Genomic DNA, 25,228 nt, shown 5'->3' with positions numbered 1-25,228 from the left:
TAATCTGCGGCAGGTATTAAAAAATGGTTTTCTTATAAGACATGATTTTACATTTAAAATTGACTTTAATAAGCACAAAATTGGTATGCTACATCAAGTAAAGATGACTTGTAAAATCACACACTTGGTGAAAAAAACTGTCACAAACTAAACTGTTTTTGCATAATCTTGTTACAGTTTTTCACAAAGTCAATACCTGTGACCTTTAAATTATAGCCATGAATCTGGATCATTAGTCCTAAAACTTATCAAACAAAGAAAGATCCAGGAGCACACAATGGGTTCACAAATCATCTGTACTTTTTACAAATTAAAAGGTTAAAATATATCACTAAAAACCATTACATTATTGTACAGCATGTTGAAAATAAAATCTGCATACAAGAAAAATTCCATTAATCAAAAACGTTGACCTACAGTACTTAGTAATCAGTACCAGTACACACAAAAAATTTCCAGTATAACAATGTCTGAGTACTGTCCTAAAAAACATGTCAACCGGTGAAACATGTTTACTGTAATGGTAGGAAGGTCAGTCGCTAATCACTATCATAAGGAAATGGAATTATCATATTAAATTTTACAAATCATATCTTTATAAAGACAACATGATATACATATAGTATTGTAATTGAGGCACCATAATAATTCATTGTGTTTTGTGCTTTAATGTTGGCCAAGTAACCAACAACCACTAAATTTTTACAAAAATAAATTTAAACCATTAAATTTTCTGTGATTGATTACCATGTACCGTAAGTTGTTACACCAGGTACCACAAGTCATAACACCAGGTACAGTATGTCATTACAACATGTACCATAAGTTGTTACACCAGGTACAGCATGTCATTACAACATGTACCATAAGTTGTTACACCAGGTACAGCATGTCATTACAACATGTACCATAAGTTGTTACACCAGGTACCATAAGTCATAACACCAGGTACAGTATGTCATTACAACATGTACCATAAGTTGTTACACCAGGTACAGCATGTCATTACAACATGTACCATAAGTTGTTACACCAGGTACCATAAGTCGTTACACCAGGTACAGTATGTCATTACAACATGTACCATAAGTTGTTACACCAGGTACAGTATGTCATTACAACATGTACCGTAAGTTGTTACACCAGGTACAGCATGTCATTACAACATGTACCATAAGTCATTACACCTGGTACAGTATGTCATTACAACATGTACCATAAGTCATTACACCAGGTACAGTATGTCATTACAACATGTACGGTAAGTCATTACACCTGGTACAGCATGTCATTACAACATGTACCATAAGTCATTACACCATGTACAGTATGTCATTACACCATGTACCATAAGTCATTACACCATGTACAGTATGTCATTACACCATGTACCATAAGTCATTACACCATGTACAGTATGTCATTACAACATGTACCGTAAGTCATTACACTATTAACCATAAGTCACCTCACTTTGTATTGTAAGACATCATACCATTTACTATAAGTCACCACACTTTGTATTGTAAGACATCATACCATTTACTATAAGTCACCACACTTTGTATTGTAAGACATCATACCATTTACTATAAGTCACCACACTTTGTATTGTAAGACATCATACCATTTACTATAAGTCACCACACTTTGTATTGTAAGAAATCATACTACAATCCATTTAACATTATTCTACAAGAATATATAATGAAGCAATGCCTGACCTATACTACCCAACGTAAAAATATCAACAATAGTCTAGGTTTCTCTTGCATATGTGATATACTATCATGTTGTAACTGGGTAATACACAATGTCATAATGGAGTTTGATTACATCATTATACACATGTATCAGTATATATACAAATAAGATGGAAAACTCCTCACACAGTCTTCATTACATGAATTCTACTTCCCCTTCCGAGTCGGACTGTTCAGCTGTGTCCAGGAGACTCACATGGTCTGTTGTCACTGGCTTTTTCTTCCCGCTCAGTCGAGACAAAATGCTACCCTGTTTGCTACCTTCACGACTCATGCGCCCCTCTTCAATCCCACGGTGAATGGAGATATTATCTAGCTCCTGGTCTTCCTTAAACTGTTTCAGGTAGTTGGATGTCAGATACTTCTGTCTGCTTGTTTTCTTAAATCTATCAATAAACAAAACAAAAAGACTTAAGTATTCATGTCTTCTGCATTCTTTCAGTGAGTTAAGCCTGGTTTGGTATACTGTAACATTGAACTCCAGTTCTAATCCGAAGAATGTACAAAATTTCCATCTGCTGAGTGAAATGTTGGTGAGTGTTAAGGGATTCAGGTATACTGATCAGCTCTTATGACTTGGATTTATAGTTAAATATAATAATGAATTTCACGAATATATGGAAATGATTTGTCTTCAGACACACAAAATGATTCCAGACCCTCCCCTCAACCCTCCTTACTTTATGAAGGGTATAAGATGAGTAAAGAAAAAATTACTTACGTTTTGATGAAGAGTGAGGACATGACAACGGATACGGAGGACATGGCCATAGCTGCCGATGCCATCCATGGCTTGAGGGACACACCCACTGGCATAAAGATCCCTGTAAACACATAAATCAGTATATTACAGTCACACATTTACACTTTCACGATTTCAGGGACACATTGACCAGTCTAAAGATCTCCATAAACTTATAAATCATTATATTATGGTCACAAATCCATGACTTGTGGGACACAATGACTGCCATAAAGATCCCGGTAAACACAGAAATCAGTATTTTACAGTCACACATATACACATCCACGACTTGAGGGACACAACAGAGATACACATCTGCCTACCTGCAGCAATCGGAATCCCTATTAGATTGTAGACTGAGGCAGCCACAAAGTTGATGCGAATTCTTCGCACAGTCATTTTTGATAACTTGATGGCAGCTGCCACATCCATAAGGTCATTCTGCAGGTAAAAAAATTAGTTAAGATATTAACAATACCCTAAAACTGCACTGTTTCTCCAAACATACTAGTGTGATATACAACAGGACAACATAGCATAATGGACATGATGGAAAATTAAGTCAAAATCCTGTTAAGGGGAAGGTTGTGCTGAAATATGTAGATAAGGTTGTGCTGCATACTGTAGAGGGAAGGTTGTGCTGCATACTGTAGAGGGAAGGTTATGCTGCATACTGTAGAGGGAAGGTTGTGCTGTATACTGTAGAGGAAAGGTTGTGCTGAAATCTGTAGATAAGGTTGTGCTGAAATCTGTAGAGAAGGTTGTGTTGTATGCTGTAGAGGAAAGGTTGTGCTGAAATCTGTAGAGAAGGTTGTGTTGTATGCTGCAGAGGAAAGTGTTGTGCTGAAATCTGTAGAGAAGGTTGTGCTGTATGCTGTAGAGAAGGTTGTGTTGTATGCTGTAGAGAAGGTTGTGTTGTATGCTGTAGAGAAGGTTGTGCTGTATGCTGTAGAGAAGGTTGTGCTGAAATCTGTAGAGAAGGTTGTGCTGTATGCTGTAGAGGAAAGGTTGTGCTGTATGCTGTAGAGGAAAGGTTGTGCTGTATGCTGTAGGGAGAAGGTTGTGCTGTATGCTGTAGAGGAAAGGTTGTGTTGTATGCTGTAGAGAAGGTTGTGCTGTATGCTGTAGAGGAAAGGTTGTGCTGTATGCTGTAGAGGAAAGGTTGTGCTGTATGCTGTAGGGAGAAGGTTGTGCTGTATGCTGTAGAGGAAAGGTTGTGTTGTATGCTGTAGAGAAGGTTGTGCTGTATGCTGTAGAGAAGGTTGTGCTGAAATCTGTAGAGGAAAGTTTGTGCTGTATGCTGTAGAGGAAAGGTTGTGCTGTATGCTGTAGGGAGAAGGTTGTGCTGTATGCTGTAGAGAAGGTTGTGTTGTATGCTGTAGAGAAGGTTGTGCTGTATGCTGTAGAGAAGGTTGTGTTGTATGCTGTAGAGAAGGTTGTGCTGTATGATGTAGAGAAGGTTGTGTTGTATGCTGTAGAGAAGGTTGTGCTGTATGCTGTAGAGAAGGTTGTGCTGTATGCTGTAGAGAAGGTTGTGCTGTATGCTGTAGAGAAGGTTGTGCTGTATGCTGTAGAGAAGGTTGTGCTGTATGCTGTAGAGAAGGTTGTGCTGTATGCTGTAGAGAAGGTTGTGCTGTATGCTGTAGAGAGAAGGTTGTGCTGTATGCTGTAGAGAAGGTTGTGCTGTATGCTGTAGAGAAGGTTGTGCTGTATGCTGTAGAGAAGGTTGTGCTGTATGCTGTAGAGAAGGTTGTGTTGTATGCTGTAGAGAAGGTTGTGCTGTATGCTGTAGAGAAGGTTGTGCTGTATGCTGTAGAGAAGGTTGTGCTGTATGCTGTAGAGAAGGTTGTGCTGTATGCTGTAGAGAAGGTTGTGCTGTATGCTGTAGAGAAGGTTGTGTTGTATGCTGTAGAGAAGGTTGTGTTGTATGCTGTAGAGAAGGTTGTGTTGTATGCTGTAGAGAAGGTTGTGCTGTATGCTGTAGAGAAGGTTGTGCTGTATGCTGTAGAGAAGGTTGTATTGTATGCTGTAGAGAAGGTTGTGTTGTATGCTGTAGAGAAGGTTGTGTTGTATGCTGTAGAGAAGGTTGTGCTGTATGCTGTAGAGAAGGTTGTGCTGTATGCTGTAGAGAAGGTTGTGTTGTATGCTGTAGAGAAGGTTGTGCTGTATGCTGTAGAGAAGGTTGTGCTGTATGCTGTAGAGAAGGTTGTGTTGTATGCTGTAGAGGGGAAGGTTGTGCTGTATGCTGTAGAGAGAAGGTTGTGCTGAAATCTGTAGAGGAAAGGTTGTGCTGTATGCTGTAGAGGAAAGGTTGTGCTGTATGCTGTAGGGAGAAGGTTGTGCTGTATGCTGTAGAGAAGGTTGTGTTGTATGCTGTAGAGAAGGTTGTGCTGTATGCTGTAGAGAAGGTTGTGTTGTATGCTGTAGAGAAGGTTGTGCTGTATGCTGTAGAGGAAAGGTTGTGTTGTATGCTGTAGAGAAGGTTGTGCTGTATGCTGTAGAGAAGGTTGTGCTGTATGCTGTAGAGAAGGTTGTGCTGTATGCTGTAGAGAAGGTTGTGCTGTATGCTGTAGAGAAGGTTGTGTTGTATGCTGTAGAGAAGGTTGTGCTGTATGCTGTAGAGAAGGTTGTGCTGTATGCTGTAGAGAAGGTTGTGTTGTATGCTGTAGAGAAGGTTGTGTTGTATGCTGTAGAGAAGGTTGTGCTGTATGCTGTAGAGAAGGTTGTGCTGTATGCTGTAGAGAAGGTTGTGCTGTATGCTGTAGAGAAGGTTGTGCTGTATGCTGTAGAGAAGGTTGTGTTGTATGCTGTAGAGAAGGTTGTGTTGTATGCTGTAGAGAAGGTTGTGTTGTATGCTGTAGAGAAGGAAGGTGTGCTGTATGCTGTAGAGAAGGTTGTATTGTATGCTGTAGAGAAGGTTGTGTTGTATGCTGTAGAGAAGGTTGTGTTGTATGCTGTAGAGAAGGTTGTGCTGTATGCTGTAGAGAAGGTTGTGCTGTATGCTGTAGAGAAGGTTGTGCTGTATGCTGTAGAGAAGGTTGTGCTGTATGCTGTAGAGAAGGTTGTGCTGTATGCTGTAGAGAAGGTTGTGCTGTATACTGTAGAGAAGGTTGTGTTGTATGCTGTAGAGGGGAAGGTTGTGCTGTATGCTGTAGAGAGAAGGTTGTGCTGTATGCTGTAGAGAGAAGGTTGTGCTGTATGCTGTAGAGGAAAGGTTGTGCTGTATGCTGTAGAGGAAAGGTTGTGCTGTATGCTGTAGAGAAGGTTGTGCTGTATGCTGTAGAGGAAAGGTTGTGCTGTATGCTGTAGAGGAAAGGTTGTGCTGTATGCTGTAGAGGAAAGGTTGTGCTGTATGCTGTAGAGAAGGTTGTGTTGTATGCTGTAGAGAAGGTTGTGCTGTATGCTGTAGAGAAGGTTGTGCTGTATGCTGTAGAGAAGGTTGTGCTGTATGCTGTAGAGGAAAGGTTGTGCTGTATGCTGTAGAGGAAAGGTTGTGCTGTATGCTGTAGAGAAGGTTGTGTTGTATGCTGTAGAGAAGGTTGTGCTGTATGCTGTAGAGAAGGTTGTGCTGTATGCTGTAGAGAGAAGGTTGTGCTGTAGAGAGAAGGTTGTGCTGTAGAGAGAGAAGGTTGTGCTGTATGCTGTAGAGAAGGTTGTGCTGTATGCTGTAGAGAAGGTTGTGTTGTATGCTGTAGAGAAGGTTGTGCTGTATGCTGTAGAGAAGGTTGTGCTGTATACTGTAGAGAAGGTTGTGTTGTATGCTGTAGAGGGGAAGGTTGTGCTGTATGCTGTAGAGAGAAGGTTGTGCTGTATGCTGTAGAGAGAAGGTTGTGCTGTATGCTGTAGAGGAAAGGTTGTGCTGTATGCTGTAGAGAAGGTTGTGTTGTATGCTGTAGAGAAGGTTGTGCTGTATGCTGTAGAGGAAAGGTTGTGCTGTATGCTGTAGAGGAAAGGTTGTGCTGTATGCTGTAGAGGAAAGGTTGTGCTGTATGCTGTAGAGAAGGTTGTGTTGTATGCTGTAGAGAAGGTTGTGCTGTATGCTGTAGAGAAGGTTGTGCTGTATGCTGTAGAGAAGGTTGTGCTGTATGCTGTAGAGGAAAGGTTGTGCTGTATGCTGTAGAGGAAAGGTTGTGCTGTATGCTGTAGAGGAAAGGTTGTGCTGTATGCTGTAGAGAAGGTTGTGTTGTATGCTGTAGAGAAGGTTGTGCTGTATGCTGTAGAGAAGGTTGTGCTGTATGCTGTAGAGAAGGTTGTGCTGTATGCTGTAGAGAGAAGGTTGTGCTGTATGCTGTAGAGAGAAGGTTGTGCTGTATGCTGTAGAGAGAAGGTTGTGTTGTATACTGTAGAGAAGGTTGTGCTGTATACTGTTGAGAAGGTTGTGCTGTATGCTGTAGAGGAAAGGTTGTGCTGTATGCTGTAGAGGAAAGGTTGTGCTGTATGCTGTAGAGAGAAGGTTGTGCTGTATGCTGTAGAGAGAAGGTTGTGCTGTATACTGTAGAGAAGGTTGTGCTGTATACTGTTGAGAAGGTTGTGCTGTATGCTGTAGAGAAGGTTGTGCTGTATGCTGTAGAGAGAAGGTTGAGCTGTATACTGTAGAGACGGTTGTGCTGTATACTGTAGAGAAGGTTGTGCTGTATGCTGTAGAGAAGGTTGTGCTGTATGCTGTAGAGAAGGTTGTGTTGTATGCTGTAGAGAAGGTTGTGCTGTATGCTGTAGAGGAAAGGTTGTGCTGTATGCTGTAGAGAAGGTTGTGCTGTATGCTGTAGAGAAGGTTGTGCTGTATACTGTAGAGAAGGTTGTGCTGTATGCTGTAGAGAAGGTTGTGCTGTATGCTGTAGAGAAGGTTGTGTTGTATGCTGTAGAGAAGGTTGTGTTGTATGCTGTAGAGAAGGTTGTGCTGTATGCTGTAGAGAAGGTTGTGCTGTATGCTGTAGAGAAGGTTGTGCTGTATGCTGTAGAGAAGGTTGTGTTGTATGCTGTAGAGAAGGTTGTGCTGTATGCTGTAGAGAAGGTTGTGCTGTATGCTGTAGAGAAGGTTGTGCTGTATGCTGTAGAGAAGGTTGTGTTGTATGCTGTAGAGAAGGTTGTGTTGTATGCTGTAGAGAAGGTTGTGCTGTATACTGTAGAGAAGGTTGTGTTGTATGCTGTAGAGGGGAAGGTTTGGCTGTATACCATTAGAGAGTAAGGTTGGGCAGTATACTGTAGAAGGAAATCTGTGCTGAAATCTGTAGAGGGAAAGGTTGGGTTGATATCTAGAGGGAAAAGCTGGGTTACATTTTTGATGGAAAGTTTGGACTGTGTTCTTCAGATAAATTCGGTAGAGGGAAATGTTGGCTTATTTTTGTAGAGGGAAATGTTGGCTTATTTTTGTAGAGGGAAATGTTGGCTTATTTTTGTAGAGGGAAATGTTGGATCCTGAACAGTAAAAGTAGAAAAATAAATGTACACAAACATTCTATTGATGCATCACTTCTATAGGCTAATGTTGACTATGTGAAGAAAAAGCAATCAAGCATAACATTTACCTGTATAAGAACAATGTCTGCAGCCTCTACAGCCACATCAGTACCAGTTCCTATGGCAATACCAACATCTGCTTGAGCAAGGGCAGGTGAGTCATTAACACCGTCTCCAACCATAGCAACCTTTAGACCCTGAGTCTGAAGCTGTTTGATCTTCTTGACCTTGTGGGATGGCAGTACTTCGGCAAAAACCTTCTGTATACCCACCTGTTTACATCAATTAAACACAGTATACAAATATTGTATCACATTCATAAACATTTCAAAGATTTTTGTTTTAGGGATGGCATACTGTTCTTGTTACCCGCATCTGTTTTAACTATTTACATGTTAAGACTTTGTGAGATTTGTGTGTGTAGATTTCTGTTTTTACCTGTGTTAGTGTGAGTTTGAGGTATTTTACCTGTCTAGCAATGGCTTTTGCTGTCTTCTGGTTATCACCAGTCAATAAGAACACTTGAAGTCCCATTTCCTTGAGTGTGTTGACTGCAAGGTGAGCCTCCGATTTTACTGTGTCAGCTACCGCTACCATAGCAACGAGGACCCCTGAAAGTAAGGTCAGAGGTCTATAGAATTCACAAATCTCTATGTTTCAAGCTTTTTTCAACTAGAACTTTTTTTCCTCATAACTGTGTGTGAATCTATGAATTTCATGATATCATTCAATTATATTTATGGTCTTCATCACATTTTATTTTAAATATTATTATGATTTCTCAACTTTTTAACTGCCTTTTATTTCCACTTTAAAGTTGCTTTAATGTACACTTCAGACAACAATTCTTTCATCTCCAAAATTAAGAAAATGCTTGATTCAATCTGGAACAAAGATCGGCATTATCCTCTGCACCCAGCTGTAGTGTAAAACCCAAATATGATAAATACATACTAGTAAAACAATTTGTGACATCACTCAATTATGTACTGCTACTATCACCTGAAGGTCTAATACAGTGAAAGCACTCGAAAATTATCAATTAAATTTCCTTGCATCTCCTCGACTTCAACATCTATATATATATATATCAACCTTATGGTAAGAGCTGATATCTTGATGTAGATCCAGTGTGTTTGACTGTTCATATTTAAATAGAGTTTGGTATTGTCCAGGAACAAATTTTTGCAACACTCTGTAAGCTATGGAGTAATACAAGAAGTCACAAGGAATTGAAAAGTTTAATGGAACCAAAACAAGAATAAATAACAAGAGATCCCAGAGGGATCTTGGTGCCACCATTGTTTGATCTTTATTTGCACTTTGAAAGTTGAATCTGTTCCCTTCTTTTCTCTTAATGATAAGACATTTTAATATTCCCTTGCAAAAATTGTGATGATAATCTTTACCTGCCAAATCCAAAATGGCCATCTGAAGCCATTTTGTTTCTTCTGATCAGACCCAAAATTCAAAGGGCACAAGGAGAGACCAAAGGTAACATATGAATGAAATTTGAGAGATAACCATAGAGTATTTCTCAAGAAATAGCGATACCAAACTTTCAAAGTCAAATTCCAAGATGGCCACCTGTCGGCCTTTTTGTTTTCCTGATCAGTCCCAAAATCAGAGGTGCACAACTCGGGACCAAAAGGAACCTATATATGAAATTTGAGAAAGATCTATTCAGCACTTCTAAAGCAACAGCTATAACAAGTCAAAATCCAAGATGGCCATTTGTTGGCCGTTTTGTTGTTCTTATCAGACCGAAAACTAGGGTCAAAAAGAACCAACATATGAAATTTAAGAGAGATACATCATGTAATTTTCAATAAAATGCGATAACAAACTTCATTGAAAGAATCAGAGATGGCCGCCTGTCAACTATTATGTTAATTTGATCAGTCCCAAAATCGAATATGCACAATCAGGGATCAAGGGGAACCTACATATGCAATTTGAGAATGATCCATCCAGTATCTCTCAAGAAATAGCTATAACAAAATATTGTTTATGGACAGATGGATGGATAGATGTTTGAACCACGGACAGACAGGTGATAGACGGATGGGTGACAGACCATGGACATCAGTAGCAAAAGGCACAATTAAGGCACAAACCTATTATACACGGAAAGTTTTTGTGGAGTTTGGTGGAATAGTTTCAAAGTTGTAGCCCGGAAAGGAAAGTTAACACTAATTAGGTGTTTTTTTAATATATTTCCATGGTAACAGAAAGAATATAAAAAATGAAATGTCGTCAATTGCAAAAGGCACAACTAGGGAACAAACCTAATTTACATAGAAAGTTTTTGTGGAGTTGAGTAGAATGGTTTCAAAGTTGTAGCCTGGAACGAGAACTTAACACTAATTTAGTGTTTTTTTACTTGGTTTCCATGGTAACAGAAAGAGTAAAATGAAATATCATAAATAGTAAAAGGCACAACTAGTGTACTAACTTAATATATACAGGAAGTTTTGTGAAGTTGAATTGAACGGCTTTGAAGTTATGGCCCGGAAAAGCACTAGGACTGACGGCCGCTCATACAGACAGAGCCCAAATTAATATCCCTTGGAAACACGTTTCGCATAGAATAATAACAAGGGTCAATATTTATAGAGTTTTGAGGAACCTACCATCTATAGCACACAGAACAGCGGTGTGACCTTGCTCTTCATGCTCGGACATTGTCTGGTCCATAGCTGGGGTTACCTGAAGGCCGTTTCTATGCATCCATTCACGGTTACCAATAAGCACACTGTATTGTCTGGATGCAACAGCTCCTAATGACTCCAACTCTACATCTGAAGAGATTTTAAACAGCTTAGCAACATATTGTCATCATCAGTACTGTTCAGCTAGATATTGCTATCATCAGTCTGTTCAGTTACATATTGCCATCATTAGTGGCATTGAGTTACATATTGCTATCATTAGTAGTGTTGAGTTACATATTGCTATCATTAGTAGTGTTGAGTTACATATTGCTATCATTAGTGGCATTGTGTTACATATTGCTATCATTAGTGGCATTGTGTTACATATTGCTATCATTAGTAGTGTTGAGTAACATATTGCTATCATTAGCAGTATTGAGTAACATATTGCTATCATTAGTGGCATTTAGTTACATATTGCTATCATTAGTAGTGTTGAGTTACATATTATTACCATTAGTAGTGTTGAGTTACATATTGCTATCATTAGTTGCATTTACTTACATATTGCTATCATTAGTGGCATTGAGTTCCATATTGCTATCATTAGTAGTGTTGAGTTACATATTGCTATCATTAGTAGTGTTGAGTTCCATATTGCTATCATTAGTAGTGTGGAGTTACATATTGCTATCATTAGTGGCATTGAGTTACATACTGCTGTCATTAGTAGTGTTGAGTTACATATTGCTATCATTAGTAGTGTTGAGTTACATATTGCTATCATTAGTGGCATTGTGTTACATATTGCTATTATTAGTGGCATTTAGTTACATATTGCTATCATTAGTAGTGTTGAGTAACATATTGCTATCATTAGTAGTGTTGATTTACATATTGCTATCATTAGTTGCATTTACTTACATATTGCTATCATTAGTGGCATTGAGTTCCATATTGCTATCATTAGTAGTGTTGAGTTATATATTGCTATCATTAGCAGTGTTGAGAAACATATTGCTACCATTAGTAGTGCTGAGTAACATATTGCTATCATTAGTGGCATTGAGTAACATATTGCTATCATTAGTAGTGTTTAGTTACATATTGCTATCATTAGCAATGTTGAGTAACATATTGCTACCATTAGTAGTGCTGAGTAACATATTGCTATCATTAGTGGCATTGAGTAACATATTGCTATCATTAGCAGTGTTGAGTAACATATTGCTATCATTATTAGTGTTTTGTCACATATTGCTATCATTAGTATTGTGTCGTAACGAGCATTGCTTACCTTCTATCTGTATAGTGCTATTGTCCTCCCCATGGAACATCACATTATCAGTCTTCACCCTCAAACTTCCACTCTGGTTTTTTTTGTTGTTCACAGCAACAAGGTCAACATGTGTGAGAAGACCCTCAACATGGCTAACACTACACTTCAGACCACAACCAGGGACTGCCTGGAAGTCAATGGTCTTACCAAGGGACTCCACAGACAAGGTCTACAACAAATTGTTTTCTTTGACTTTGGAAACTTGTAACATAAACTGCGACGTTTTGACATCTGTGTGATGAATTTCGCTTGATAAATGAAATCACTTGAGTGGTGTTACTAACTTGGTCAAAGACTTTATATAAATGTCCACATTAACAATGACTTCCTGTTATTGAGAGTATTATGAGATAGATTACAGTTGGAGTTGTTAGGATATGACAGAAGGATTTACTCATAACATATGAACATCTTATATCTAAAAAGATTTTAGTAAAAACCAACCATCAAATAACACTACACTTTGTAAATCATGCAACGAAAACATTATGTTTTTTAAAACTGCCGTCATTTATATATACTCATTTACAGACCTATTTAATGTGTTAATCCAGTATAACAGAAAAAGGGAGGTAATTTTTACAGTTATTAATTCTTCCTTATTTTCTTCCCTTCGTTAGAACTCTTATCATTTGAAGATAAGATTGTTGCTAATGTGTCATTAAAGTGGAGGGAAACTTACTGATGTTTGTAACAGATTTTAGTTTGAACATAGCGTACTGGGTTTTTACCTCTTTTGTGTACTTGACGATGGCAGAGGCAATAGGATGTTCACTACTTGCTTCTGCTGTACCAATAACCACAAGGAGTTTCAGGAAAGAACAGGTTTCTTCCTCAACAAATGTAGCAATCCGAGCCACTCGAGCAACTCCGTGGGTAACTGTGCCAGTCTTGTCAAATACCACACATTTTATCTGTCAACAAAGGGAAGTTTGTAAATAATGACAAAGGATATTTTAAAATCAAAAAGCAACTTTACTAAAATACCAAGAAATGCACATGCACATGTTGATGATCTTGTAAGTTTCATGGATGAATGAGGGGAAGCCATAGATTGGACATTCAAGAGATTTCTTAGTAACACTCAAAGGGTAAAGACTTTATCATTAGCCTTTGTATATGCATCCATACAAAATCTTAAATTTGCACAAGAAAAATCTAAGGTCTCAACATGAAATTTTTACAGAAGAAATCTATCAACTGACTAGAACCAGAGACAGGCCCAATACAAAACTAGACAGTAGAAATCTAGTGATTCAGTATAGAATCAGATCACAATACGTGATTATTTACCTTGTGAGCCATTTCCAGGGGTTCTCCCCCCTTGATCAGGATGCCATTAGTTGCTCCGACTCCTGTGCCCACCATAACAGCAGTGGGTGTGGCTAGGCCAAGGGCACAGGGACATGCTATACTTAGCACTGTAATGGCATACTGGAAGGCCTTCTGAAACACCACTTCCTTAATAGATACTGGTCCATTCTCCTGTGGGAATATCAGAAAGCAGATGTGCTAAATAATGCTGTTTATGGTTTTTATGTAAACAAAATCAGAGAAAAACAGTCATTCAGAAACTGCTAACAGAGTTATAAGCTAATCCCCAATCCCATGAAAATAAAATCTATGATTATCTAGCTCTACAATCACTTTTCTTGTACAGATCTTATCAGCCATGCAACTCCCCTCAAAGTATAACATAGTCTGGTAGACACCTCAAAGTATAACATAGTCTGGTAGACACCTCAAAGTATAACATAGTCTGGTAAACACCTCAAAGTATAACATAGTCTGGTAAACACCTCAAAGTATAACATAGTCAGGTAAACACCTCAAAGTATAACATAGTCTGGTAAACACCTCAAAGTATAACATAGTCTGGTAAACACCTCAAAGTATAACATAGTCAGGTAAACACCTCAAAGTATAACATAGTCTGGTAAACACCTCAAAGTATAACATAGTCTGGTAAACAACTCAAAGTATAACATAGTCTGGTAAACACCTCAAAGTATAACATAGTCTGGTAAACACCTCAAAGTATAACATAGTCAGGTAAACACCTCAAAGTATGAAATAGGAACGTAACTCACTTCAAAGTATAACACAGTTAGGTAACTTAGCTCAAAGTATGACACAAAAAAGTAACTTACCTCAATGTATAACACAATCAGGTAACTCACCTCAAAGTATGACAAAAGAAGGTAACTACCCTCAAAGTATGACACAAAAAGGTAACTCACCTCTAAGTATGACAAAAGAAGGTAACTCCCCTCAAAGTATGACACAAAAAGGTAATTCCCCTCAAAGAATGACACAAAAAGGTAACTCCCCTCAAAGTATGACAAAAGAAGGTAACTCCCCTCAAAGTATGACACAAAAAGGTAACTCCCCTCAAAGTATGACACAAAAAGGTAACTCCCCTCAAAGTATGACACAAAAAGGTAACTCCCCTCAAAGTATGACATAAAAAACTAACTCCCCTTAAAGTATGACATAAAAAACTAACTCACCTAAAAGTATAACACAGTCAGGTAACTCACCCCAGAGTATGACAGAAAAAGGTAACTCCCCTCAAAGTATGACACACAAAAAGGGTAACTCGTTTCAAAGTATGAGAGTGTCAGGTTACTCACCTCAAAGTATGAGAGTGTCAGGTTACTCACCTCAAAGTATGGGTCCACCAGATAGATATTGGTATAGCCGATGATAATCCAGCTGATGAGGGTGAGGGTTGAGAGAGAACACACTACAGGGACAAAGTAACCAGCGATGGTGTCTGCCAACTGTTGTATTGGCGCCTAAAACAAGTCAAAAATAAAGGATAAAAAATGATACTATTACATTAAAAGAGTAGAAAGTTTATCTATATTATACAAATTCAGGAGGATAATGATGATCGATGTATTCAGTGTATCTTCTCATAAACATTTTCTGTAGTAGCAGGTTCTGAAGAATATTGATGATCCATGTATACAGTGTCACTTTCCATAAAGATTATCTGTATTATACAGGTTCTGGATCAATGTATACACTGCAACACCCCATCAATGTATACACTGAAACACCCCATCAATGTATACACTGCAACACCCCATCAATGTATACACTGCAACACCCCATCAATGTATACACTGCAACACCCCATCAATGTATACACTGAAACACCCCATCAATGTATACACTGCAACACCCCATCAATGTATACACTGCAACACCCCATCAATGTATACACTGCAACACCCCATCAATGTATACACTGCAACACCCCATCAATGTATACACTGCAACACCCCATCAATGTATACACTGCAACACCCCATCAATGTATACACTGCAACACCCCCTTCGCAGAAAAAACATTTTTGTTGATGAATCTAAGAGAGTATGAAGCATACCTGATGCTTAAATTATCAATACACTCAAACAGTGATCTTATGTTAGCTTGTCTTTATCTCAATAGCTACCTTAGAAGTCTGTGCTTCCTCCACAAGTCTGACTATCTGAGAGAGTGTCGTATCAGAGCCAACATGTGTTGCATTGACCAACAGCATTCCATTTTGATTGATAGCGCCACCAATCACAGAAGACCCTACAACAGACAGAGATGGTAAAATCAATCACAGATGGCCTACTTTTCTTAAAATATAAAAATAACATAGAATGCAGAACCTTCACTTACACGAAATAATCTCTCCTGCTCTAGGATTGCTTACCAGGTGGAATATGTGTGTGATTTTCTGTAACTGAGACAATAATTAGGCCCTATATATGCTGTAAGTTATAGTTGTGATATGTTGTGCATGTTTGTGTGTCTATCAAGCATATTAACAAGTAAATAAAACATCTCAATATTATATACACATTACAGTTAAATCAATAGAAAATGGAATATTTCACAGATTTAAGTGAACTAAAGTTGAAATGATACAAAGTTCATAAATGGAGTGACACTGTATTAAACACATATCTCAATACAAATTCCATTCAGGAGTACTGGTAACAAGATTTTAAAGATGGCAGCTATGATGATTGTTTTTAAAGTGGAAAGGGTCTGCAGTATAACTCTTCTGATCTTTGACCAGAAGTACTAAAATCCATCTGTACTGTTTTACTGGTGAATATGGCGGCAGTACTGCTTTACTGACAAATATGACTGGCATACTGTTTAACTGGTAAATATAATGGTTGAATGCTTTACTAGTGAATATGACGGTTGACCTGTATTACTGGTGAATATTGTAGCAGTACTGTTTTACTGGTGATTATGAAGGCAGACTGGTTTACTGACAAATAAGATATGGTGGTCAAACTGTTTTAGTGGTGAATGTGATTGTCCGCACTGATTTACTGGTGAATGTGATTGTCCGCACTGTTTTAGTAGTGAATGTGATTGTCCGCACTGTTTAACTGGTGAATGTGATTGTCCGCACTGATTTACTGGTGAATGTGATTGTCTGTACTGATTTACTGGTGAATGTGATTGTCCTCACTGATTTACTGGTGAATGTGATTGTCCTCACTGATTTACTGGTGAATGTGATTGCCCGCACTGATTTACTGGTGAATGTGATTGTCTGTACTGTTTTACTGGTGAATGTGATTGTCCTCACTGATTTACTGGTGAATGTGATTGTCTGTACTGATTTACTGGTGAATGTGATTGTCCGCACTGATTTACTGGTGAATGTGATTGTCTGTACTGTTTTACTGGTGAATGTGATTGACTACTGTTTTACTGGTGAATGTGATTGTCTGCACTGATTTACTGGTGATGTAATTGACTGTACTTTTTACCGTTTGATCAGAACACAGCAACAGATGTTATGACATCTACTGAGGCCAAACTAAATAGTATGAGTAATTAGTTCAAAATTCTTCAGGTGATCATAACAGTGGCCATCTTTAATTTTTTATTTTCATTTTGAAACATCACATGAATTTTTCAGTACCTTGAATACATCATTTACAGAAAATTTCATCAAATTGGCCATAAAAAGACTATTGACTATGGGTGATGGAATGAACCTTTAACTCTAGGTCACATGAGGCTTGAGATCATACGAAATAACAACAGGCCTAGCAGCCTTGATGGTCACCTTAGATAAGCAATCTTGAATATAAAGTTAAAGAATAGTTATCAAGTGTCATGAAACAGAAATTGTGACACTGGATATTGACAGTGTCAATAAATTGTGACACTGGATATTGACAGTGTCAATAAATTGTGACACTGGATATTGACAGTGTCAATATGTGCATTCCATCAAAATTGTCATCCTATACTGATAATTCTCAGACCTTATGCTCAAAAATACAATTTTTCTAGGAAAATTACAGTTAAGTCTAAAAAAAAATTCCTCCCCAGGAAGAAATGTGAGAATCATTTTTAAGATGCTTCCATTCATACAGAGCATTTGATTATACCATATCTGGGTGTTGAGAAGAAGATTTTTGAAATTTAAGTCAATTTGACCCCTTTTGGTCCCAGCCATCAGCCACTGGGGGTCAGTCAGCATGGGCATACCATCAAGCCGTCATCCTTCACACATAACTCTAACCAAGTTTGAAATATTTCCAATGGAAATTAAAATTTTGCTCAAAAATCTAGTTTTCCTATATTAACTATAGTAAAATTTACCCCCACCCCCCAAACATTTTGGTAAAGCACCATAAGATACTGCCATTCATGAGCCAATTTGGCCCCTTTTGGCCCATCCCTCAGGCCCCTGGGGGTTGGGGACTGTATAATTCACAATTTTGGTTCATCTCTGACAAAGGAAGGTTTCTGTAAAATTTCATTGTAATTGGATCAGGGGTTTTTGAGAAGTCAAAAGAGTTAAATTATTTACAGACACATGATGCAGGAAGAAGGGTATTAGAATATGTCACCATGAGACTTTGATACATAGATGATTTGAGCATTTCTTGTGTAAATGAATTTCCATACCTGCTGTTTTGATGACAGGCATTGATTCTCCTGTTATTAGTGACTCATCGCAGGTTGAAGTTCCTTCCAGAACTTTACCATCAACTGGGATTTTCTCTCCAGGCAAAACCTTCAAACAAAAATCTGAACATTTCAGACCCCTTTCTAAATACATGTGTAATTTCCGTCTTTATCTAATACATCTATACTATTCTGATCCATATGTACTTTACCTTTAGGATGTCAACTTTCTGTTTATTCTGATCCACAGATATTTTACTTTAAGGACATCCCCTCTGTTTACTCTGATACATAGATATTTTACTTTTAGAATGTCCTCTCTCTATCTATTCTGATCCACAGATATTTTACCTTTAGAATGTCCTCTCTCTATCTATTCTGATCCACAGATATTTTACCTTTAGAATGTCCCCTCTCTATCTATTCTGATCCACAGATATTTTACCGTTAGAATGTCCCCTCTCTATCTATTCTGATCCACAGATATTTTACCTTTAGAATGTCCCCTCTCTATCTATTCTGATCCACAGATATTTTACCTTTAGAATGTCCCCTCTCTATCTATTCTGATCCACAGATATTTTACCTTTAGAATGTCCTCTCTCTATCTCTGATCCACAGATATTTTACCTTTAGAATGTCCCCTCTCTATCTATTCTGATATATTTTACCTTTAGAATGTCCCCTCTCTATCTATTCTGATCCACAGATATTTTACCTTTAGAATGTCCTCTCTCTATCTATTCTGATCCACAGATATTTTACCTTTAGAATGTCCCCTCTCTATCTATTCTGATCCACAGATATTTTACCTTTAGAATGTCCTCTCTCTATCTATTCTGATCCACAGATATTTTACCTTTAGGATGTCCCCTCTCTGCACCAGGTCCACACTAATTGTCTTCTCATTGATGATGTTTCCTTCTTTGTCTGTCTCCACCAGACATGCCTCCACTGCCTGAAGGGACATCAGCTTCGCTAAGGCCTCTGATGTTTTACCCTACACAGTAAAACAAAGCTCTTACTCATCTTTAACCATATGTTAGGATCCATGTTACTTTATAACATTTAAACTATATATTACACCAAATTAGTGAATTAACCTGCACCATGTAGCTGTACCTCGAGGATTATCTCAGTGATGCTAAAAGCACTTACCTCTAGGATTATCTCAGTGATGCTAAAAGCACTTAAAGTGTTAAAATCAAGAAGGTTGAAAATCAATTTTGGATTATAAATATCTGGATCTTTTCAGAAGATTTTTAGAAATCTATTCAAGTTGAATCCTTCTGGAATAAACCATATTTGATCCCCGGCAAGGTGTGAATGGAAGTTTGGGGTGTGGTATGGGGCTGAAATATTAACATGCTGATTTTTCTATTGTATACCTTGGCAACATGCTCCAACCATCTTCCTAGAGAGATGAAGACCATCAACATCGGAGTAGTCTCAAAAAAGGTCACAGGTGACACTTCCTCTTGTAAAATCATTGCAGCCACTACTACAGCGATGGAGTACACATAGGATATAGTGGTTGCCAGGACAACCAACACATCCATGTTGGCTGCGCGATGTTTGACAGCCTTGAACGCCTGTATGTAAAATATCCGGCCTCCAAAAAACTGAACCGGTGTGGCCAAAATAAACATAAGGAGGTTGTCCAGTGAGAGACCAGCGGTCAGCATGATATGGTTACCTTTCATGGCGGAGTGGGGCATGGGTGTGGTTGTCATATTGTCTGTAATGTTTACAATGTCATTGTCTTCTGTAGAGGCTGGCTTGGCAAACATGAAGTACATCATAATCACCATAGACGGTACTCCAAATATCAGGGACCAGAAAAATGATGTCCGCCATCTGTAAGAAAAAGGACATTTTCCTACAGTTAACCATATCAACCATCTAGAATAACAAGAATTTGGAAACCTTCCAAAGGTATGTTAGCAATCTATCACAAACAAAAGTTTGACATTTCTTTACAAACCAGTGTGTGAATCTGTATGAGGTCACACAGCTGTCTTAGTTTTAGGACAACAGTATAACAGTATACAACAAGAAATATCAATACTGAAACCATGATATAAACAAGAGGTCCATGGGCCTGAAGGGTCATCTGACTATAAAGACATATATATGAAAATATATAAGATAAATTGCTCATCTACACTACAGCCAATACAGAAGACATTGGTTGGTTCATAAAGACATTTCCTGCAAACTTGAAATAATATTCTTTATACATGTACTATATAAATGCCATTACTCCAGACAAATTCCTTGTTGAAAAAGCATGCTGCAGGCTAAATATCAAGACCCTTGGCATTTTGGTTTTTGAGAAGAAGTTGCTCATGCATTTCGATACATTTGACCCCTGTGACCTTGTAAGTAGGTCAAGGTTAACAAACTTGGTAGATCTTAAAGGCCAAAATCAGGACCATCGACCTTTTGGTAATTAAGAAGACATTATTTAAATATTTCAACATATTTTACACCGCTGTGACCTTCTTATTGGGTCAAGGTAATTTCTATTAACAAACTTGGTAACACTAGTTCCAAGCATGCTACAGGCCTAATATTAGCACCCTAGACCTTTAGGTTATTGATAAGAAACTTTTTCAAGATTTAAACATATTTGATAACTTTGTTGGGCTTCATCTTAGGAACATACCCGCTAAATATCATGCCTCTAGGCCTTTTAGTTCATGAGGGGAAGCTGTTTAAATGTTTTGACAAATTTGACACCTGTGACCTTGAAAGCATGACATGGTCATTTATATTAACAAACTCAGTAGCCCTTCATTCAATCATGCCAAAGGCCCTATATCAGCAACCTTGGCCTTTTGATTAATGAGAAGGCATTCAAATGATTTAAACATATTTGACCCCTGTGACCTTAAAAACTGGATTTCTGTAAAAATAAATAATCAGATTTAAAAAAATTTTCTTAAAATATTTGATATCTATTTCTTTAAAAAGACTTCTTAGAAATCAATCACAGCAAGATGCTAGCAAAACCTAACCTTGAAGGTATTGAAGGTTTTTAATATATTTGACCATCATAACCTTGAAACTATGTCAGTCATTTGCATGAGGCAACTTTTTGACTTGGTGGGTGGCACAGTGCTTATGCACTTGCCTATCACTTATATGCCCAAACAGACATGAAATGTAATGGGGTCACCTGGTTCATCACGTCGATTATCCCAGCATACTCTGGTTTCCTCCCACAGTAAGACCCCTCATATGCTTCCACCCGTGCCAACAAGGGCGATTGATATAATTACAGTTAAATAACTTGTTTTGCAATTGTAATAAAATATAAATAAAGTTGATTTAAACCAAGAAATTTCAGTTCTTCTCACAACATCTGTTATTACTTACCTCTTGATTTCATTTCTGTGATCATATCTTGATGCACTTTTATCATCATCTGTGTACAAGTCAGCCTCAAAGCCCAGCTCCTAGTGACACAGTAGTAAGTCATAACTTAATCACTGTCTGTGTACAAGTCAGAACAGAAACCTAGCTCCTAGTGACACAGTAGTAAGTCAAAACTTAATCACTGTCTGTGTACAAGTCAGAACAGAAACCTAGCTCCTAGTGACACAATAGTAAGTAATAACTTTCGTGATGAAGACATATTTTGGAGATAGCATGTTTTTTACTTCATGAATCTCCAGAAGATTAAGAAAAAACAAGAATCGGATGATTGGTCCACAAATGGACTTAGGGCCACTGACAAAAGGAGCTACTTGATTCATCAACTTAAATTGAATAAAAAAATTCATTAAAGATTTTCTATTTCATGGTATGAAACTTTTTCCTTGTGTTGTCCATGCTTATCACATTTAGTAAGATATTTTATACTCTCCGAACATATAACATACTTAGTAACATATCTTTATACTCTCTAAACATGTATCACACTCAGTAAGACATCAATATATACTCTCTAAACATGTATCACACTCAGTAAGACATCAATATACTCTCCAAACATATAACACACTTGGTGACATGTCTTTATACTCTCTAAACATACAACACTCTCACTAAGACTTCAATATACTCTCCAAACATATAACACACTTGGTGACATGTCTTTATACTCTCTAAACATACAACACTCTCACTAAGACTTCAATATACTCTCTAAACATATAACACACTCAATAAGACTTCAATATACTCTCCAAACATATAACAAACTTGGTGACATGTCTTTATACTCTCTAAACATATAACACACTCACTAAGACTTCAATATACTCTCCAAACATATAACACACTCACTACGACTTCAATATACTCTCCAAACATATAACAAACTTGGTGACATGTCTTTATACTATCCAAAACATATAACACACTCACTAAGACTTCAATATACTATCCAAACACATAACACACTCACTACGACTTCAATATACTCTCCAAACATATAACACACTCATTACGACTTCAATATACTCTCCAAACATATAACAAACTTGGTGACATGTCTTTATACTCTCTAAACATATAACACACTCAATAAGACTTCAATATACTCTCCAAACATACAACACTCTCACTACGACTTCATACTCTCCAAACATATAACAAACTTGGTGACATGTCTTTATACTATCCAAAACATATAACACACTTAGTAAGACCTCTTGTATCTAATTCTAAATTTGCATTAAAAGGTTTTGTTAACCTTATGTACTTTTGAAATCTCTTTATACTGCCTAAACTTGTAAACCAGTCAGTTAAACCAAATGCCTGGGACTAGTAAAATGATTTTATGCCAGACTTACCCTAATAATGTCAATAATCTGTCGTGCTCCAGTCACTTCAGGCTCGTATTCAAATCGTCCTTTACATGTAGCCAGAGCTACGGAGGCGGCCTGAATTCCTGGCTTCTTCATCAGTGAGGACTCAATAAGGTGAACACATGAGGAGCAGGTCATCCCATTGATCTAGAGAAACAAATCACCATTTCACCACCATTTCTCCCTCCTAAAACTCAGTCTTTATTGAAACATTGAAACCTAATGTTTATCATGTTTATACATGATATAGCAAACTAATCCACAGTAGAAAAAACATCAATCATAGCATTACATAACAAGGTAAACAATACTATTGGACTGTCTATATAAACTGTGTGATCTAGGTATAGGTCTGATCTATATAGATAGGTCTGGTCTATATAGACTGTTTGTTGAAATCCACCCAGGCGGAAAGGAAGAATAGGGTTTTAAATCTACAATCTAATTTCAGCACCTCCCCCTTTGGGGTCCCGTCCCTCCATCCCTAAGGGTCGAATCAAAATTTTGATTTTAACAAATGATTACCCTAACCCAATGATGCATCTGACCAAATTTGATTGAAATCTATCCAGGTATGAAAGAGAAATTGGGTTTTAAAGAAAAAAGTTTACAACTGCCAGACAAAGACGCCACACAATGACGAACAAAGCTTGATGGCTATTGGTCATCATGAACCTTTGGATAAGATGACCTAAAAATGAGATCACATGATAAGTGTCTGCCATCTACACTACTGTTTACATAACAAACAGTCAAAGTACTACTTTGAAGTCACATGTACAACCTGACTGGTTACCTCATTAAATATTTCAGTCATGCGTAAGAAGTACTTTCGACTGCCTTAAAACAGGAATCTGGAAATATTTGAGCGGCAGAGTCTTGATGGTAGTGTCATTTAGATAATGATATAGGGGAACTGAACAAAAACCAGAATCATGGACAAAACACTTAAAGAGACACACCACTCACCAGCAATTCCACGACACCCTGTCCTGCTGTCTCGTTCTCCAGTACAGTGGCGTGGAAGCCCATATTGTTAATGGCATTTTCGATTTGTGATGGGAGAATGTAGGCAGGGTCATATTTCACTTCAGCTTTCTGGGCCATCAGGGCTACCAATACGGAACCGATCCCTAGACAAGACAGACAGATATCATTACAGCACTGTATGTAATTTAAAGAAAACTTTTGACTGGAATCTTTTTCTTTTAAAAGTTAGATCCTTACCTTCCTTCTTTCCAAGATTTTTCTCTATAGTGTTAACACAGGAGGCACAAGTCATCCCAGTCACTCGTAGAAAACATTTTTCATACTCGCCATCCTCATCTTCCTGTCCACGCTTGTAATGAACAGCATTTGTGCCAATCTTCACAGATTCACAAACATTGCGACTCGCTTCAGATACAGCACTTGATGACTTGGTCACCGCTACCTCGGGTAACTTGTTAGGGTCCCTGGAACTTCCTAATAATATTTAGAAAATCTCTTAAAATGAAACTAAAATCATACAAACTATTTTGGTTGAATTCCAACTTAATTAACATGGACACAATCAATGTCTTAAAAAGAAAACTTGCTGTTTCCCAATTTATAGCATTGAAGATTTTAGGATAACCTCTTCATGCAGCCATCATCTTCAAGTAAATACATCTACAAGAGAACATGAGATTCCAGAGGGATCTTGATATGTTTTGTTTTGCTTCCCTAAAAACCTAAGCATAAAGTGCACATTTTTTTTTTTCTTAAAAAATGAAAAGGTCCAAAGTACGCACATTAGGTAGCTATAGGATTTTTCATTATTTTTCCCCTGTTGGAAGATCAAACATTCAGTGAGGCTATTGATTGTCTGGAATATAAATCTGGTACCCAAAACTAACACAGGATTCAACCATTTACTTGTGAACAACAAAAATAAATGAAATTATTACTATAGATATTAATGCAAACAAACAGAGCTGATGTACCAAATCAGGACAAAGTGTTTAAAAACGTTATGGTAAGTAACAAGACGGGAATTTATCAAATGGTAAAGGCAGTGGCCTGGGTGAAACATTGTGTATTAGCAGAAGTTAGCTTTGACATAGTGGTATGCAGAGTCTGACTACAGATTTGTTGTATAAAATTGGCCTCATTGGTATTTATGAAGCATGTCTGTAAGTCATATTTTTATATAGTTCCTTTCTCATCACAATAATGATAGTCTTTGTACATTTATCTTATCAAAAGGTGTAGTGAAAGACTATTACCTTTTGACTATATCATTTGCCTACATTTTGTGCTCCACATGCCGGTCACTTGCAACACATTGTAATGTCAGCTGGCACATGCACAATGTGACAGCAGGACATGAAAAAACAGTTTATTCAATTATATCATGATTACCAGGTTTGAGCATACATTGTGTGACAAGAAATATTAATCCTGAGATGATGATGTTATATATACAGTCATACAAGTCGCACAATGGACTTGTAACTCTCACCTGGTATATATCTACTAGCCAAAT

The 25,228-nt window shown here is 37.6% G+C and overlaps 1 protein-coding gene across 1 annotated transcript in view; it reads right to left on the bottom strand.

Moving 5' to 3' along the window:
• Positions 1-1,543: 1,543 nt before the first annotated feature.
• LOC132545135 (copper-transporting ATPase 1-like) overlaps positions 1,544-25,228 on the bottom strand; it is a 41,054-nt gene continuing 17,369 nt past the window's right edge. The window contains exons 4-21 of the mRNA XM_060208808.1: positions 23,950-24,186; positions 23,692-23,855; positions 22,708-22,869; positions 21,287-21,366; positions 19,294-19,762; positions 18,765-18,905; positions 17,906-18,014; positions 15,423-15,547; positions 14,622-14,756; positions 13,252-13,443; positions 12,690-12,872; positions 11,917-12,127; positions 10,599-10,766; positions 8,434-8,576; positions 8,034-8,237; positions 2,832-2,949; positions 2,485-2,587; positions 1,544-2,149 (exon numbers count right to left, since the gene is read on the bottom strand). Coding sequence (XP_060064791.1) covers positions 1,900-2,149; positions 2,485-2,587; positions 2,832-2,949; positions 8,034-8,237; positions 8,434-8,576; positions 10,599-10,766; positions 11,917-12,127; positions 12,690-12,872; positions 13,252-13,443; positions 14,622-14,756; positions 15,423-15,547; positions 17,906-18,014; positions 18,765-18,905; positions 19,294-19,762; positions 21,287-21,366; positions 22,708-22,869; positions 23,692-23,855; positions 23,950-24,186 — 3,194 coding nt within the window. The 3' untranslated portion in view covers positions 1,544-1,899. The remainder of the gene's footprint in view (positions 2,150-2,484; positions 2,588-2,831; positions 2,950-8,033; positions 8,238-8,433; positions 8,577-10,598; positions 10,767-11,916; positions 12,128-12,689; positions 12,873-13,251; positions 13,444-14,621; positions 14,757-15,422; positions 15,548-17,905; positions 18,015-18,764; positions 18,906-19,293; positions 19,763-21,286; positions 21,367-22,707; positions 22,870-23,691; positions 23,856-23,949; positions 24,187-25,228) is intronic.

Source organism: Ylistrum balloti, unplaced genomic scaffold, assembly GCF_031769215.1.
Source record: "Ylistrum balloti isolate Yb309-2 unplaced genomic scaffold, AGI_CSIRO_Ybal_v1 Utg369830, whole genome shotgun sequence".
Lineage (NCBI taxonomy): Eukaryota > Metazoa > Mollusca > Bivalvia > Pectinida > Pectinidae > Ylistrum > Ylistrum balloti.
Note: the sequence above shows the minus strand (reverse complement) of the source record. Positions and strands in the feature narration are given on the sequence as shown.